Source organism: Microchirus variegatus (genome assembly GCF_963457635.1).
Source record: "Microchirus variegatus genome assembly, chromosome: 3".
Taxonomy (NCBI): domain Eukaryota; kingdom Metazoa; phylum Chordata; class Actinopteri; order Pleuronectiformes; family Soleidae; genus Microchirus; species Microchirus variegatus.
Genome location: NC_139804.1, coordinates 20,142,897 through 20,162,703, shown reverse-complemented (window position 1 = coordinate 20,162,703; position 19,807 = coordinate 20,142,897). Strand labels below are relative to the sequence as shown.

The following is a 19,807-nucleotide window of genomic DNA, read 5'->3' as shown; positions in this document are numbered from 1 at the left end:
ATTTTAGTATATGTAAAGAAAAACTGGAACATCAGTGACTGTCAAAAGACCAGACTGAGGTTTTGTGGAAACAGTGCAGCATGTCATTTTCTCAAGTAACCACTATACAAATGAAATGCAACTATTGTTCAAGGACCTTTCAGATTGGGAGAGCACTTCTAATATTTTTGCGTACTACTGGACTATATATATATGTATATATATATATATTATGAGAATATAGGGTAATACCTACCATGAGCTGCGGAGGGCAGCATTACGTTAACTTGCGTACAGGCTGCCCGAAACCCTATTAGAATAAGAGAAGACATCGCTTTCACTACTTCCGCTCTGTACAGTTGAGATGTCGATATTTGTTTACTTCGTAGCGGGAGTTGTTCTCCTCTATGTGTTAGTTTACTACAATGTGTTCAGAGGAGTGCGGTGCTCGACCTCAGTGAGGCTGGAGGGGAAGACAGCCATTGTCACTGGTAACTACAACTGGTAGCCTGTGGTTAGCCTTTGTGAAAACATAGCGTCAAGTAGTGTAGTATGTTTGCGCGCGTTCGCACACCCACACACGCACGCACACACACACCCACCCACACACGCACGCACGCACACACACGCACGCACGCACGCACGCACACACACACACACACACACACACACACACACACACACACACACACACACACACACACACACACACACACTGATTGTATACTTTTACTTTTGCATTTAACCCATCTTTATGAGACACCACTAGTGGACACGAGTGATATATGAAGCTTTTGTGAAGCACTGAACCACTTGCCAGTTGATTCGGGAAAAGGGTTCATTACTCAAAGCTTCAGATAGAGCGACCTCTCCTGGTGAAGTGCAAGGCTGCAGTCAAATTTGGCAGGATTGTGCATATCTATAGGACACTCACGCGCACACACTTCAGTGAGCAGTGTTGGAGAAACTGCTTTACTTTTGTCGAAAATACCTTTTGTTCTGAAACATATTTGCTTTGATCACCGTTTTTTAAATTATCTTTGCGTTGAAAATGATTTGATTCGCACACACACTCTAAGACTTAATATGATGTTATGTTTACACAAAGATTGATTAATGTGTGTATTATTAATTAATCGGGAGAGAGTGCTTGGAAAATATGGCATAGGTTGGGTATGCTTGTGTAACTATGGCAGGGGGTGATTATGTGGGATTGGGAACGCTCAAAGATTTTTATTGATGAAAACATTTTTTCATCAGTTTTTTTGACCGAGCCAGTTTCACAGGGACAGTGCCAGTCAATCACCTGATTGTGATTCATTCAGGCACAGATCACATGTCACAAGCAAGTGGTTCTATAGAATTTTAGTTCAGGATTTGAAGCACTTATCCAAGCTTCAGTGTCACATTGTCATCAATAGTGAGCACAACTGTGCCTGGTGCGCAATGGGTGTTGGGTACCTTGCTCAGGCGTACCTCAGCCATTGAACTGTCCCAGGATTCGAACCGGCAACCATCCTGTTATAAGCCCAAGCCCCTTCCCTTTTAATCTTCATGCAAGCGTCACTGTTTTCTTTAACACCCTTATTTGCCTTCTTTAATTGTGCTGCGTCCATCCTTCATCAGCTCACACTGTGGTTACTTTAACTTTTCCACCTACAAAAGTGCATATTCATTTATAGTCTGACATGTGAGGCAAAGACCAATTTATAGTTTTTGTAATGGCCGTATTGGTGTTGTATTCAAGAAAAGATCACACTTGTCCAAGAGACTTTTTGTTATTATTTCTATAGTTTGTTTTTCCCCATTAAATTGCAATTCCTGGTATTGCAAAATCGATTTATCCTAAAACCTTTGTAAAATTACTCAATTAATAATTTTTGTGCCAGATAACCAAATACAAGTTCACTTGTGTGTATAGCATTCTTAGTCAGGATAAGGATCATAGGCATTCCCTTGATCCTATTCAACCCTAACCCTAACCCTTATCCCAAACTTAAACACTACCTAAATGCCTAATCCTAATCCTCACCCTTAACCTAAACCAAACAAACCCCAAAAGCCCTTTGAAGTTGTGAGGTCCAGGCAAAATTGTCAGTTTAAAAAAAGAAAGAAAGTAAAGACAATGTAACACAACATTTTTTTTTTGTATAATACATGTGACTCTCTTTCCTGCACAGGAGCCAACACTGGCATTGGTAAGGCCACAGCTCTGCTGCTGGCAAAGAGAGGAGCCAGAGTGATTCTGGCCTGCCGCAACAAGGAGAAAGCTGAGGTGGCTGTCTATGACATCCGCAAGGTAAGTACACTGCTGGGTGCTCTTCTGACATTAGTAATCAATATGCAGATATTGTGGCAACAGAGTGTGTAGTTCAGCAAGTCTTTATAATGGATTATCTCTCTAAGTATTAATGCTGCACTGGGTTCCTGCCTGGCCAGGTGGACTTGTTCATGTGTGTGACAGCCCGCATGTTTGTTTTTCAGGAGAGTGGGAACAATCAGGTAGTTTTCATGCAGCTGGATTTGGCGAGTCAAAAGTCTGTGCACAGTTTTGCTAAAACATTCCTGAAGACTGAACCAAGACTGGACATCCTCATCAATAATGCAGGTGAAGATTATTATTATTTTAAATTTACATATTCATTTTTGTATTTGACACTACTGTACATTGTTTCAGGTGTGATGGGTCCAGGATATACTGAGGAAGGCTTTGGAGCAGCATTTGGGGTGAACCATCTCGGTCACTTCCTTCTCACCAACCTCCTTCTGGACCGACTGCAGCGGTGCGGCCACAGCCGTGTGGTCACCGTGGCTGGACTCCTGGAGCGCTTCGGAAACATCGACTTTCCTCAGCTGGCTTCCAAGAAAGATTTAGTGTCCAGTCAGTCCACCTGGCACAACTTCCAGGCCTACTGCAGCAGCAAGCTGTGTAACATCCTCTTCACTAGAGAGTTGGCCAACCGGCTTGAAGGAAGTAGTGTCACCTGCTACAGTCTGCACCCAGGTCAGCACAATCTATAATTAGAATTTTTGGTGCAGCTCTTTTGGGGGTAAAGACCAAGCTGCAAATGTTTTTCTGTCATCTTTAAACATGCTTAAGACATTAGGGTTTAAGGTAAATGCGGAATTACATTTTGGGCTACTTTCTTGCCAGTGTAGCTGCACGGAGTGCACCTTATCCAGCTTGAAGTTATAATGTGCACTGCTTAAGCAGGGAGTCTTTTGTTGTATGATTTGCTGTAGCTTTACATTAAAGACTCTTTTTTGTTTTTTTACAGGTGTCGTCTACACAGAGCTGTGCCGCAGTATGAGTCTGTGGCAGAAGCTCATTATGCCCTTTGCCAAGGTTTTCCTCGTGGATCCAGAGATGGGATCACAGACGTCCCTGCACTGTGCCCTGCAGGAGGGCATCGAGCCTCTCAGCGGACGCTACTTCTCTAACTGTGCAGTGCAGCAAGTAGGCACCAAGGGACGAGATGATGCCCTGGCAAAGAAATTATGGGAGGTGAGTGAGAGGTTTACCGGGTTATCATGATCGACTGTAACCTAATCTGGAATCTCTGAAGACTTTATGGATACTCTGCTTTTCACGTTGACCTTAATGGGCTTCTAGCGTTTTTGGCTTATTTCTCTATAACTCAAAGAGCTGCTTTTGTACTGTATGTTTAAACGTGGGTCATGTTTGTTATTTTTCTGTTATTCTCTAAGCACTGTGCCTCCAATTTGTAAAATGACAGTAATTACTTTATTTATGGATTTCTTAAAGCACTTCTGTGTGGAAATATACTTCATACTTGATTACTCCCAGTTAAGGGTGAGCGATATTAGCGTAACATGACGTCACCATATTCCAGGGAAATGTGTGATATTATTAATGAAACATAGAATGTTGTATTGCAAAAGGTGTATTACCATAATTTTCCCATATGCTGATAACTACCTATTTAGTTGTGAATCTAGTACCGCAAGATGGCCGCAGCATCATGGTCCAGTCGTGACGCGGCATAAATAATAATAATGGAAATGTGTAGTACAAAAGTTTAAATAACTTCAGGAATGTGCACAATATTATCATCACCTGATGATAAATCATAAAATTGACCTCAATGTTTATTTGGTGCAGCAACAAACAGCACCAGTCCAAACAGCTGTTCTGTCAAACTGTAGGTACTTGTACTCAAAAATTGTTGATAAAACTGACAGTACTCTCACTGTGATGCTGTGCAGACCCAAGCTCAGTGAAACATTGCTGTGACTGGGCCAAAACAGAATGAAATCAACATCACAGTGTGTACACTATCTTAAGAATACATACAATTACACAGCCTTCGCTGACTGGAAACTGAAGTTTGTGTTGCGTTGTCTACCAATGATCCCCCCACAAAAGAGTGAAAAATGTCAATTTTCACACATTTAGAGCGGCTTTTTTTGGGCTTTTGCTCATTTGGATCTGTGATGAGTGACTGGTGAGCTACAGACAGTGAGTTAATTGAGCTGCACTGGACTCTACTTTCACTGTTTGTCAGGTCAGGTATTTTGCACTTCGCACATGCACAGAGTCACAAGGCAGCAGCATTGGATAAATCAGTGGCCATATGTTATGTTGTTCAGGATGAAAAGGAAAGTCTTTCATTTTAAGAGCATACAATTGGATGACAGAATTAATTCTGGTAAATGTAATGGTGACTTAGCTTTTGTGTTTACCTGACAATATATTTCCACAGTTGGTTCAAGAGAAAGCTTTACACGTGTGCCTCACAACAATCTACAAACCTTGCCACGTCTCCTGTGGAAGAACTTACATTATAACAAAGCAAGGTTACATACATGCAGGTTGGACTCTCTCTCTCTGTACCTGGTGTGTGTCACTGGACAAATTAATAGCTATAGTGGTCTCCTTTGTCACTTATTAAGTATTTAATTAAACAAAGTTAAAAGAGTTATGTCTCTCTGGTTTTCTTTGGTAAGAGATGCTCTTGATTGATGGGGTCCAAAACTGTCAATATCAAAAACAAAAGTCTTAATTAATAAATAAATGAATGAATTACTTAATTAATGTAAAGTAACGTTTTAATTAAAAAGTAAATAAAATGGGGAATCAACACAAATGTATAGAATTATGCCCGAGATCATACCTTGCTAATGATGTCGCTGTTATGAGAGTTTAAACAAATAATATATTCTTCACATGGTTATGGCTTCAAAATATATATATATATAAATATATATAAATATATATAATAAATGTAAATGTTTTGTGTTGTAAACATATCTAAGTCTGCACATGAGAAATGCTCATGAGCAACGATTGGAGACTGTACAGCAAGTTGAGAATGGGATTGTAGTGATAATTATAGACAGAATATTAGTTTGTGTTGAAATGTGTTTGGTGTACAAATAAAGAAATGTATTTCAGCTGTCTGGTGGGAAGATCAAGGTCAGTGTTAAAGTAGACATGTTCTAATATGAATATCAGGATTGGCTATTGGTAAGTATGCAAATGTATGCGTTGATCCGACACCACCACACCTTTAGCCAGAATTAGTCACCATGTCAGCAGTTTGGCAGTATTTTACATTGATAAGTTCATACAATAACATTGTGATGTGTGATATAGTGTTGTACCACACAACAGAACAGTTTATTTTATTGTTTATTCCTTCATTTATGTAATGTTAAATCTTCTATTACACTGTTTCATACAGATAATGTACTGTTTAAAATGTAAGGTAATTTATTTTATGAACTATACTGTATATCAAAATAAATTCTATACAGGGGCAAACAGGTTACTGCTGCTGCTGCGAAGTGTGCTTTTTTAAAGTCGCTACTAATTTTACTTAACTGTCCGAAAAAAAAAAAAGTTATACATTTAGAGGTTAAACAAGCTAAAAAAACCCATGTAAAAGTCACATCATCTACTAAACAAATATTACATATTGACTTATGAGACTGCTGTGAATGAGACCTTACTATTCTCTGTAATTGTTTTTATTGTATGTAGTGTCATCTCATGTAGTTCAGCCAATGGTAGAATAATTTTCTGCACAGATACATACATGTCTTAGTTGTTTGCCCCTGTTGTCATCACTCTATGTCCTTTACTCATGACCAAAAACAAATTTATAACAAGTTGACAATAAAGACACATTAATGTTCACGATACAAGGAAGAGGAGTCAGATGATTATTGTTTTGAAAACAGACAGTATTAAAAGCAAAACTAAATATTCCCTGTAAATATATCAATTTGTTTTCACATATCCGTGTTGTACGACTTGCCTGAGGTTTTTGTCGTGGCTCCTTCCAGATGGTGTCACTCATTTCACTTCCATGGCCATCCATCCACCTTCTACCACTTAATCCTCCACGTGAGCATCACGAGCTGGGTACATGACCCTCCTAAAAGACAAACACGTTGAATCCCACTTGTGATTGCAAGTGTTTACGTTGTCCACCAGGGGGCAGTAGTGTAACACCACTCTAACAACAGAAGCCACAGCTTCACGTCCTTCTGTTCCTCGGCTGTTGTTGCTTGGAGCAAGGTTGTTGAGGACCATAACCCAGCAGACCTATGGATTCTGTTCATTATGAGCACTGATTATTAACACAGGTAGGCATGAAAGCCAGGTCAGTTGGGTGTGTTAAGAGATGTTCTCTTTTAATTACTCAGTAGGACATTCTTCTGTGCAGGCTTCTCCTTTGACCCCCAGTGTTGGTGGGGAGATACACACATCCACAATCGATTCCTATCTCCTCCTGCAACCATACCTCCGTCCCCTTCCTTCACCCTCCTGCTGTGTCTGCTGCATGTGTGAAGGACCTGTGTTCAACTTTCAGTTGCAGCTTTCATGACAGCCTTTTTTTTCCACCACCGTGCTGCACCTCACTTGTTCCAGCAAACACTGGGGAAGCAGTCACTGGCAAGAGGTTGTTAAGTTCGCTGTCATCAGCCCTAAGCAGTTCCAGTCAAGTTAAATCTGTATATTATACTGGAAACACAAATATCACTGACCTCAACTGTGTTGGACTGAAGCAGAAATCTCAGACATCTCAATGAGTGTAATGGTGGTGTATGGAGTCTAGCCTCTTGTTCCTATGCTAATGCACAGTTCATCCACAGTGAGCTCAATAGATTGCTCTAACTTTTTATGTTGAGCAATCTATTGATGCGATGATGATGACCCAGTCATGGCCACAGTTACCTGTTTGCCTGAGTTTTATTTTTCTTTCCAAGGTTTGACTTATTCACTTGGCACATACAGTATGTCAACACTCTCTGCCTTCTTCTGTATTCTGTGATTGGTGTTGAAGAAAGTTAGGTAAAGTCTTCAAGCTATTAGAATTGGGTTCATTGAGTACCTCTAGTTCTGTGCATTTGCCATTTGATGGGGAGATAAGGGTAGATTGAAGGGAGAAGGCAACATTGTCTCGCTCCAGATCATGGGGGGGGGGGCAAATGGGGGTGCACTCAGAGATGGTTTTAACCCATGAAGAAACATGGTACTGTACGCAGTGATCAAATTGATGGATCCAACCTCGGGCCAACCAATCCTAGAAATTGTCATGGGTCAATGACAAAAGTTGTTAAAACGTTTGTTAACTCTTTGTTAAAAGTTTATATGCAGATATTTATATGATGGTACACATACCCAACTTGCAGCCACACATAAAATGATATAAGCAAAATGTAGGAGCTCCTGCAGTTCCGCTCATGAAGACTCGGCAGTTGAGACAGCTGTGTTGTTTCAGGCCAAAGGTTTGCAGCTGATGAGTGCACACCTCTCCTCCTTGATCTATAGTTCATAGATGTTCTGTCAGTCCCGCTCCACTCTCTTGTTTGAGAAGCAGCTTGCTGACGACTTGTGGACTGTGTTTGCTTTGGGCAGACTTCACAGCACGGCAGTACTTAGCGACTGGATTAGTGCATTAATTAGGCTGCTGTCGGATGCATAGAGCTGCGCAAATTGATTTGGGTGCCGTTTGAGCCATGTGCTGCTTGTTTATATGTGGACAATATCAACACATCTGAGAGGTGAAAAGGAACAAAATTATATTTTACATACTCGGTATCCCCGTTTACTATTAGGCAGTAACAATAAGCCTATTTGACATAGTTGGGTGCAATAAAGTCACACAAATGACAGCCAGGTCTTCAAATCACAAATGAACAAGAAGCATTTGAACAATGTGGCCAATCTTTACTACTGGCACTTTTGCAGAATTGACATACAACATATTGGGTCTGCATTGGTATGTAAAGCCTCTAGGAAGTGGCTTGTAAATGTGCAGAAGCCAAAGTTCAACATCTGTTTATCATAAGCATTACAAGTGGAAACATGTTAGTTCAGGTGTGAATGCAACCTGAAAGCATCCTGAATGCATCTCCTGATCTGATTACTCACACTACATTCACAGGTAGTCTGTGATAACTTAGTATTACAGGAACACCACCTCAAAATTTGAACAAACACTATACAGCATATTAGTCACTCAACTCTTTCTGGTGTTTCTCTTTAACTCTGCCTCTCACTTTACCTGATTAACACTAACACATCAGACACATATGTTCAGTCATACTGGTTATTGGTCTTCATAAACGATGAAATGACATCCTTTTGTATGTAGATCAGAAACATGAGATCTGATTTAAGGAGATGCAGTCAGACAAACACTGTCCTCTGGTGTCTTGGAATGGATGTTAATTCCAGGTCTGAATGAGACTTGAGTCACTAGAAGGTAAACTTTGAGCAGTGTTGGTGCTAATTGACTAAATGATGTGCTTCATGCTAAAACCCTACAGTGTGACAAACCCATACACCCAATTCTACTTGTTTACCACTAATATCACCATCTTCAACAGTCAATAGCAATGAGAAGATTTCCATTAATTGAAACACTTTTTTTTTTAAATTGGTAATTGTCATGAATGATAAAAAAAAAGTAAACATTCTGAGGTGAATTTATTGCCATCAGTCATGAACCAGATCTTGTAAAGTTTTCATGAAGTTGAAATTCAAGTTTGCCTGTCTGGCTTGTAACTCGGGTTGAACGTGTGTGGGCTCGTGTTCAAAGATTGAGGGAGATGCGTTTGGGAGACATCCAGAGAACAAAGTGTTAGTAAGCTCATATGCAATGTTAAATCTCCCCCCCCCCCACACCACCACCTCTTTCCTCCAGACACTCCTCACTTTTCAGTGTGAACACACACACCACCCGTCCGGCCCTTATCAGTAACAGTGCGGGTGCCGATAAATAGAAGCATCCTCTGGGTCTTGTTATTTCCTCTGCTGCAATTAACATTCCCATCTGCTAACCTGTGATTAACGGTGTTTACCGATATGCTGCGGCATGTTCGACTGCTTGAGTCACAGTACACACCTTCCTCTCTCTTTCCCAAACCCTCCCATATGCTGCTCAGGCTGTCGAGAGTGAATACAACTGAACACTTCTCCTGGGAGCCTCTGTTGCTTTGGCCTCAGTGGTAGAAGGTTGGTAAGTTACGACAGTGCCATATTGTTTATCTGACTGATCGCACCTCTTGAATAGAGCTTAAGTATCATTTTCTATGGGTCTCCTCCTACCCTTGACTCCCCCTTGTGATCTGTGATCGTCACCCATGGGTTTCTGGAGCACCGTTGGAAGGTTCTGATCTGGCTCTGTCAATAACTCAGATCTTGGTGAGTTATTAAGGTCATAGACAAAGACGCTGCAGCTCAGGAGTCTGTCGGAGAGTAACGATAAAACTGGGGTAACGCATTCTTGGCATTATTAGTCAATACTTACAGTATATAATAATAATCTGTCTGATGTAAATCAAGTGATGTAAGCGATGCACAAATTGGGTCCATGACAGCAGCTGCGTTTAAGCTTCCCCTAGGTGGAAACATTTCTCTTCCATCATTGGAAGGGATGGCCTGTGCTCCAAAGCAATCTAAAAAAAAGGGAACAGTCAAGAAGAGTGTTCGACAATAAAAATGTTTCAGTGTGAGTGGAGCGTTTCAGAGATTCATTTCAATTTGTTTGAATTTGTGTAACGCCATATCACAACAGCACATAATCTGAAGTTGCATTTAAATACATTATCTCACTTGACGTCATAAGGTTAAGACTGTAAAGTGTGCGTAAGGCAAAAGCAGAGTTTCTCCTCTTCACACAGTTTGCGTATGATAATAGTGGCTGAGAACATACAAAAAAATACAACTCTGGAATAAAGGCTGAAAACACTGTTCTGTTCAAAATCTTTATGGCATTACACACAGGAGCCATACAGGTAGTTAGTAAAACTCTCAGTCAAAAGCTGCAACGACATCAAAAACCCTCAGCAGTTGTGAATTTATATTAGTCATTAAAGTAAAACTAAATATTGTGACACATCTAATAAGCTGCATAAGCTTCATTCATTTTGGGCTGTCTGGTGCTCTATTCCCTTGTAGGTCTACAATCTGCCAAGATGGTGTGCCACTAAAACACAGTTCAAATTTCAGATTATTTTTATTTTTTTTCTCATGGATTGCTTTTGAGTAAAGTGAAATTCAACCTCAGGCTTCAGGATTTTAGCTTTAGCTTTAGCTATGAGTTGGCTCTGCAGTACAGATTTCACCAGTTGGGAGTTGGGGCAAGGTAAACTTTTTCTGCTTTGAGTGGTTGCAACAATGGAGTGGCACTGGCACACATACAGACACACATTTTGCCTGTTCAGACTGAGAGGAACTTCCTCTGGTGCACAAAGATCAGTTTCACATTTTGTGGCGAATCACTGCGTGAAACCATCAGGCTCAGTGTGCAGGTGTTAATAGGAGTTTAAATCATCATCTCTTTTCATTTGTTTTGTGCATGTTTTAATTACGCTGCCTGTTGCCTACTGTGCCTAGAAACGGTATGAATGAGACATGGAGGGAAAGCAAACCACCAGCATTTTTAAAAGCCTCTTACATATACCTTCTGTGGCACTTAGCTAAATGAGCCCTTGCTCATGCTTTTTGCAATTTGCAATAATCTAATGAGAAAATGCTGCTTGCTGAGCAGAGACGGTTAAACAGCAACATTTTAGGGGTTACTGCTGTAAAAAAAACTATTCATTAGATCGAAATTGCGGTTTTGTTGGTTGTGATGACAACAAATTGCCCATTAGCTGCACAGAAAAAAAAATATTTTTCATTTTTTTCTCACACCTATCCATCCAGTCACAATTGGTTTTCTACCTGAGGACTCTTGCTTCTTTACTGTTAAAATGAAGTGACATTTTGTAACATTAGTAAAATCCCATGTCATTGTGGATTAATAAAAGCAACATTTAGCTCATCACTGTGGTTTATCAACACATCTCACATGTAAGCCTGCATGATGAGTCCTGTGGGATAAATCGCACAAAAAAACGAGACTTATTGGTCAAAGTACCCGTTAAACGTCTGAAACATCCCAACTATTACAAGGACAAAATGTCCCCAAAATGACATAATAATCAGTTGTTGATGTATGAAAGCTTAAAATCCAAAACATATCCGCATCAGGTTCACACAATGTCGACCAAATCCTGTTTATGATGAAACGTTTGAGAATTTCTTGTGGATTGTTTCACTGCTGTAAGGATATTCAAGTCCTTCTTATGGAGAGTTGTGATGCTAACCCTGGTCAGATATTTTATCATCACCCTAATTTTCAAATTTCTTCGGTCAGTGCTACACATAGAAAAAACAGTGTACAAATAGACGTATGGAGCAGAGGTGATTGTGCTAAGACAGCAAGGGAAGTTCAGCTTTCAACTAATGTACTACTTGTATTTACACACGTGTGTGATTAGAACGTGTCACTAGTTGTCAGAATCAGCTGTTTATCTCAGATGATGGATCGTCTTACGTGTTCCGAAGCAACCCCCGTATGAAAACCACTTGAAGCTCAGCTTCAACTGTTGTCAATGGAATGACAGAATTGTCTTTTTTTTTTCAACTGCGGGAAGCTTAGCTTCTCTGGGAGTCAATGGAGCAGTGGGCTGGCGCTGGGCATCTGAATGATGATTGGAGGAACTGTCTGAAAGGCGGAACCAGTTTTTGATTGACAGCGTTACAGAAACACTACACGACAGCGGAGCCTTTTCTGCCTCGGTCTTGTGTAGATTTTGTGAGGGAAGTCTGTAGACAAATAGCTGGTCATTGTGTGTTTTTTGTTTTCATTTGTACATACTGTACACTGTAAATAAAAACACCATTATATAATTTCAGTTTTACATAGTTATCGCATTTCCATGTTCTAGTTGTCAGTTTGCATGTATAAATAACTGGACCTGAAATGAGCTTCCTCTGCAACAACCACTGGTCTGGTCTAACCCATGTAAATAATGTAATTTTCAATTGTCCAATGGCAACATACTTTTCGAGCTACACTTTTAACACCAACATATGTTTCAGTCCCTACATGTCATTTATTGTAGTCATATTTATTTCCTAACAAAAGTAGAATATTATGTTTGTTTGTCTTATTTTATCATAAAGAGTAAGAAGGATCATATTGTCATTTTGCTGTCCAATCCAAACCAAATCAAAAGTCCCTTTTATTCTGAAGTGTTTAAGAAATTTCTAGGAATTTGAATAGTCCTTTTAAGATTTGTATGAAAACAAGACAAAACATTACAACTAACCACTTTTAACAGAAAATAAACTTGCAGCTTGTTGACATTTGAAGAAAGTGGATGTAATGATGAAACCACACAGACTCCTCAAGGCTAAAGGCTTTCTCTGCTTTTCATTGGGAACTGATTGAAGAGTTCTGCAAGAGCACCATTATTGATTAAACACTGATTGTGGTGGGTGAGAAAAATCACAACTTGAAGTCAAACATCTGTGCAATTAACACAGCACTAGACACAAAATAGCCTGCATGAAAACATATCCTTTCACTGGGGTTGGGCTGGAATCTAGCTTTTGTAAGGTGTTTACCCAGCTCACAGTTGTTATTTATTTGACTTAAAAGAAGACAAATGGCTGCCTTGAAAATCCACTTTTGGAATGAAATTGTTGTTTTGAGTTGGTTAAGGACAGATCGTCAAACTCGGACACACAAACAAGCACACTAGCCTGGCTATGTGTGCAGTGGCCTCAAGCTACACCTTATCCGTAGCAGTGTCCTACATTTCCATGTCGGAGACTACTCAAGAACAAACATTGGATCCACCGAGTCATCTTGATTATCTGTTGCGTTTAAGCATGGGATGGTATGAGATTCTGTAAGTATATGATAATAACCTTAAGCAAATATGTCATGGTATTGGTTTTGAGCTCTAAAATGTACCTCCTTCTGCCATCAGAACCCATTGAAAACAGTTGACTGCTTGCTTCATGCCGCACACAACCATAGTGATTCCTGGCTGCACATTTGAAGAGTCAATAAACATAACTCAGACCTTATGACAGAAAAAATTACCTTAACATTTTAATACTGTATTATAACTTTAAACTGGTTATCGTTTTTGTCTAGTTGTCATAGTAGGTGTTTACGCATGTACATGTCTAGACGCTAGTCTAATGCATATTAACAAATGCATGTATAACTGACAACTCAGCTCCAGCTACCAGCTCAAGCTGCCACCTTTAGCTGGGAATGGACATACAATGAGGAAGAGTCGGCACCATCAGTCAGTAGCTATTGATTACCTCATTGAGGAGGATGGGCATTGTGAGTGTATGTGGCAGTAGGAACAGAGGGGGGAGGGGGAGCTAGGTTTATTCAGGTTCACAGGCTTACCCAGCTGTCTACCGCCAGGGCCATTAATGGAAACATGCCGCTGATGTCGATACTTTAGGGACTTCGGTCATTTGGTAGCTGTCAGTCAAAATTAGACCTCCAGTCTGGGCCTGGTGCCATGAGGCTGCACTGTTAGTTAGCCAGGCCAGTTCGTGTCATATACGCTAGATATATTACTTTTAGAGATACTGCTAGGGATGCCTTTTTTTCTTTCTCTCTGAATTAGTATTGATGCCATGTAAAAACATATACACTGCAATACAAATAACTTTGTCTTGATTTTCCTCAACGAGGAATATTGAGTCATGACGTCTCAGTATCTGTAAAATAAAAGCATAGCACAAACTGCACAATTTAAACCCGATTCTCCAGCCAACAAAAGCCGAAGGTCACTATGGGGTAACTCAACAAAGATACGGTTAGACGTTTGTCGGTGTGTCACAGGAGTTGTCATTGCAGAGCCTGTGACAAGTCCAGCCAATCCCGGACCAAGAGGGACCATAGACATAATACCTGATCTCCCTGTTGGCTCCATTCCAATAAACTGTCTTACCTGTAGCATAAACAGCAGAGTTGTGCAGAAACATGTTTTTGGCCTGCACACAGATGTCCACAATAGGGTCCATGTGTACTATCATGGACATGGGTGGATGTTGGATCGGTTGTAATCAATATAATGAAGTGAGATTTTGTTTTACCACAATTTTATCTCAAAGTGCACAAACTGTTCAAAAGTAATTGAATATCTGCCCACAAAAAGTTTCTTATGCAGCTGTGAGTCATTTGTGTTACTTTCTCCTCTAACTTCACACATGATTGAGAGTTAAGTCTGAATGTTTCAATTCTATCAATATGAGGTATCACTGATAATAATGAAGTTTAAAAAGCAAAAATCAATCAGAAATATATCAAAGGCAGATGTTGACCTTATAGACTGAGTGGTGCAAATCTTGTGGATGAGCAGAAAATGAATTTGAAGTAGAAGAAGCTCCTTTATGACTGCACAGCAGGTCATGAACACTCTCCTGGTTGTAGACGGACATATTTCCTTGTCAACCATCAAGCCTTCGTGACATTAATCTCAGATAATTGACCCCCAGATAAAGTCCTGGTAAATTGAAAAACAGAACTTCAGAAAGACTACAGTTCACATCAACAACACAGAAAATGAAACTGCGAGAAGTCTGGAAGAACTTTAGCCTTTAGTTGCACTGTGGTCTTAACATCAGTGTACCCGTGTTGAGCAGTAAACAGTTCATTTTAACGTGTTGTCCCAGATGATAGATTAGCCACTGATTCAACCATGAAATACAGATCCGGGAACTGTCTCTTTATAAATGCAAACCTGTTGAAATAAAGAAAATACTCTTTGATGTAATGTAAGGTAGGAATTTCTCTAGGGGGCACTTATGGCCTCCTACTGCTCGGAGATCTTATTTGGGATATTGTCATAAATACGTGTTGCTTGTTGAACCTCCTCATGGACCATGGTGTGGCAGGTGGAACCCAGCAACCCGTAGAAGCCAAAGGACTGTGTTGACTGGGTGTAAGGGGACATGTGTTTGTGCCCTTGCTGTTTTGTACAGTTCACTTTGGTTTGTGAATTACATATATTATGATTAATACGGAGTGGTGCATACTTTTATTGGTTGTGACATTGGCAATGGAAACAAACCTTTACCAAAACCATTTAGTCCACCAAATTGTTGATGCACTGTAAAGCTGATTGGATTTTAGTACTTGCTTGCCCTCAAATCCACTTTGAGATTTTCACTCATGTTATAGTTGGGGGAGTAGAGTGAGTTGTGCCACCTGACCCCACACCAACATACAGTACCATTCAGATCCATCAACTTTTTTGCAAGGATCAGCCTATGTTCCTCTGGATTCTCTCTGTCCTCAGGAAAACCCCATTTCAAATCAGTTCAAACATACATTTATGGCTTCAGTCCAGACATATCTTCTTCATTTCTTCCAGAGGAACATCATTCACTGCATCATTTTTTGGTTGATATGGAGGTGGAGATGAGTCCTTTACAACAGGAGGTAGGCTGTATTCAAGTCAATATGGTGACACGAGCGATGTTATGAGGATGTCAACTTTTTCAGTTATGCTGCTCATAGGCAGACAAAGTGGTGGTGTAGGCCAACATGCAGACTTTTTCATCCCCAGAGCCACACATGGAACAACTTGGTTGTTGATCTACTGTCTAGCACTTGGCTGATTTTTCTTTGGCTCTTTTCACTAAAGCTAGAGTGAGGGGAAAGTGCTGATTCCTCAGCTTCAGCTCAGTGAAAACATGTCCAGGTCAAGCGTGTCACTTGTAAACTTGAGGGCTTTTGATTTTGTTGATCCAAGCAGAATGTGTAATATTAGAGCAGTGAGATCCCACAGCTCTCATGCTTGTTTCTCAGGACAGGACAAGTGCACACACATAGAGGCAAACTCACTTTAGTCTCTTTTTCACTTTTCAGAAAACCCACAAACAACCAATAACATCTGGCTTTTGTCTGCAATGGGAATAGATACATTTGGTATTCACTCCTGACAAAAGGAACGGTTACTGTTTACTTGTCGGAGTAACCTGCAATAATAATATTACATCATATTATTGTTGTGATTCTAAAAAAAAAATTCTCAACATATACAGGCTAACTACATCTATGTGGCTAACTTAAATAAGATGGTAACCGCAGGATAAATAACTTAAACTTAATTAACTGTTAATCTAAGGTATCTTGACCATCTCTGCACCTGTTGTTTTTACAGAACTTTCCCTTTTTGATTGTGAATTATTTGGACTATGTCTTGGTTGAACTGTCCATGGTGCTGAAAGGGCACTCGATTTGTTTAGGTTGAAGTCAGGAAATGTACTATTATTTAGATTATTACTAGGTTTAAATGATTGTGATATTTTTCCCTTCTCATTCTTCGGAGGCAGACAAAGAGGGAACTGGTCGTGACATAATAATCCCATAATAGTTTGAACTCCTGTTTTGAAGTCTTGAGATTTGCGAGATGCTGATGTTTTGCAACTAGAAGTTCACCTGCAACAATGCTCCAAATAAAATTACCAGCTTTCAGTCACACTGGTGTTCACCTGTATGTTATAATCCATATTCTCTAAATCGGCACATCATTTACAAAATCAGCATAATCTCCAATTGAGGAAGACCTGAAAATAGGGCTGATACTGGAGATTGCTGAGCATGAGAACTAGGTTAATTTCCCCATAGACTTCTATTCAAACAGAGCTATTTATGCAGCCAGCAGTCACCCAATAGTGGCAATTCAATATATGCATAGATCGATAGATCGATACTGGAAAAGTAAATTCATATTTTATATATGAACCATGAGGCAGGCATTTTAGCTCTTTAAGTCCGCACAGGTGATACAGTACGTGTCATCCATCTTAAGCATAGATAATAAGATAATAACTTGTTCCCTCATGATGCATAATATCTTGTCACAAATTGGGACTTTAAGAGCGCTACATACCAGGGACCAGACTACTGTCCAAAAATTAAATGTGGATTTCTAAATGTGGTTACAAATAAAACAGGGTATGGGATTATGTTTTATTTGTATATTTAATTTATATAAACAATCTCTCAACACCACAAGTATTTATTAATTTATTAATTTATTAATTTTTATTTTGTTTTGTCTCAGAGTTGTTGACCTGGTTGTCTTTCACTTTCTTTGGTTTCCTTGTGCTTTGAATAGAATAGAATAGAATAGAGTAGAAAAGCTTAACTTGTCATTGTGTAGAATACAGAAAAAATAATATTGTGGAATCCTGGTCAGTACATATTAGAAAAAGAAAATATGCTATAGAACCTTTGAAAAATAAAACAACACGGTAATAGAAAAAATGGACTGGGGCAACAGGAACCCTGTCATTCTCCAAAGGTGGCAAGATGAGATGTCCTCGGATGACCAAGCATGTCCTTTGTTAACAGATAGTGGGTTGTCTTTGTTTGAGCAAGTGACGCTGCAACAATGATTGTATCCTACACACACACACACAGAGTGTAGATTTCAGTTACTCTGCAGCTGTGGGAGCCAACCTGCCTCCCTGTGCCAACAGTCAGTGTCACAGAGCAGCTTTGCTTTGCTTTGTTTTGAATTAAAACTGTGGCTCGGGGCACTTTGTTAACTTATTATGGAGAACAGAGGCCCTCACCAGTAACCCCCTCTACACACACGCACGCACTCACTCACACACGCACACACACACACACACACACACACACACACACACACACACACACACACACACACACACACACACACACACACACACACACACACACACACACACACACACACACACACACACACACACACAAACACACACACCCTCCTGCCTTTTGATAAAGCTTGTACCCTTGTCAACAAGCACACATTTTAATTAGTGTTGATTGTTGTTGGCATGTTCAATAGTTATTAATTAGAGCAGGGAGGGGCCCCAGTCTTGATTGCATGCCCAAAGCTGCAATCACACACCAGAATAACAGGGTTGCTGAGAAAAATCTGGTCAGGCGGGGAGGAGTGCAGACGGGTTATAACCCCTTTACTAAATAACCTTCTTGCGAAAAATATGTGTGTCATCATGATCGTATGTAAAAAGATGAACACAGTCACTGGGATCATATGGTGCCGAAAATACATGAGCTCATGTCTCTGAAACAAAATGACACTTACTTGCATGTCTAAATGCATATCTATATATATAATGGAATGCATGAAGCAAAAGGTATTTGGTTGATTGTGGCATGCAATTTCACCTCTAGGTGCCACCAAATCCCACACACTGGTCCCTTGCGACAGTAGTGATGAATGAGGCCTATTGTTCTCTCTCTCTGACTTATAAGGTAATCTGTTCTGTAACTTTTAGACTCCATTTTTCTTAAATTTATGTGATTACATAGTTGTGTTATCATGTTCCTACATCATGCCTTACTGTAGCCTTACTGTGTGCTGCACATAGAATGTGATTTGTATCTTCATGTCAAGACCAGCGGAGGCAACACCAACATTAGGCCAGTGAAGCTAGATGGCCACAAACTGCTGATGTATACACACAAAAGCTCCCTCAGTCAGGTCTGATAGTTTTAGTTGACAGAACAATTTTATATGAGGGATGCATTATAAAAAATACCAAAAGTTAGACTTTTCAGCTTTAATAAAAATATGCAAAAAATCCTGAAAGAAAGAAGAAAAGAGGAATACATCCTGTCGCTGTGACCTCTGTTTTTAAGTGGAACCTGTTTGACCTGCCTCTCTGTGCTCCGGGGCTCACACTTCATCAAGTGGTCCAGTGAGAGAACCTGCCGCCCCCCACCCCCCGCTGTCTCTGCCCTCTCTTCCTCTCCGTCCTGCTCCTTGATGCGCCTTTTGTTTGGTGCCTAATGACAGCTGTGATGGAACCGTCATGGTCTGCGATCACACAGGCCCACAGCGAGGCCTTTTCTCTGCTGCTGCTGTTGCTGCTGCCACCACTTCTCTGCTCCATCTCTCCTCTGTCTCTGTCTCTATCCACTCCCTGCATCAGAGCTCACTCTGCTGCCTCACCTCATCTCCACTCATCTAAGATGGCGCCATATCAAATTTCATTTCAGAGTTTCAAGTTTTTTTGTAAAATATGCATGTGCGTGTAATTTATATACATATACATATGTGTGTGTATATATATATGTATATATATATATATATATGTATATGTATATGTATGCATGTGTGTGTGTATACCAGAAAGGGGGGCCAGTGGCTAAAAATATAATTTTCTCTGGCCTAGAAATTGTCTGGAGGGTTCATTGGAAGCGTGCAGCTGGGTGCGTTTCCTGCTGTTTGCCTGAACACATACCCTCATTCAGAGACGGTGAGCAGCTCTGCCTATTAAAATGTAAATTCCTTCTCCGTGTAGTGGTGGTGGCGGCGGTGGTGGTGGTGGTGGTGGTGGTGGCGGCTGCGGAGACGGCGGCAGCAGCAGTTGTGACGGCAAGCCCAGACTGTGATGCAGCGGGCAGGGGAAGGTGAAGATGGTGGGGGTGAGAGGTGTGCACGCTATAGGCAGGAGCTG

The 19,807-nt window shown here is 40.4% G+C and overlaps 1 protein-coding gene across 2 annotated transcripts; it reads left to right on the top strand.

Annotated features, from left to right (window-relative positions):
• The first annotated feature begins 338 nt into the window (after window positions 1-338).
• LOC310925263 (dehydrogenase/reductase SDR family member 13-like) lies at window positions 339-4,868 on the top strand. 2 transcript variants are annotated; one of them, XM_083887162.1, is made up of 5 exons: window positions 339-470; window positions 2,160-2,278; window positions 2,464-2,587; window positions 2,657-2,983; window positions 3,258-4,868. In XM_083887162.1, the coding sequence occupies exons 1-5, from the start codon at window positions 344-346 to the stop codon at window positions 3,512-3,514; spliced, it is 954 nt and encodes a 317-aa protein (XP_083743288.1). In that variant the 5' UTR covers window positions 339-343; the 3' UTR covers window positions 3,515-4,868. The 2 variants fall into 2 exon arrangements, with proteins under 2 accessions (XP_083743288.1, XP_083743287.1); XM_083887161.1 differs by having other exon boundaries at window positions 2,464-2,983.
• Window positions 4,869-19,807: the final 14,939 nt, after the last annotated feature.

What these genes read in the sequence shown, in the direction of transcription:
- LOC310925263 (XM_083887161.1), top strand. Translation starts at nt 344, where the DNA reads ATGTCGATATTTGTTTACTTCGTAGCGGGAGTTGTTCTCCTCTATGTG. An exon ending in CTGTCTATGACATCCGCAAG is followed by an intron (nt 2,279 to 2,463) that starts GTAAGTACACTG and finishes TTTGTTTTTCAG; the next exon opens with GAGAGTGGGAACAATCAGGT. An exon ending in CTGCTACAGTCTGCACCCAG is followed by an intron (nt 2,984 to 3,257) that starts GTCAGCACAATC and finishes GTTTTTTTACAG; the next exon opens with GTGTCGTCTACACAGAGCTG.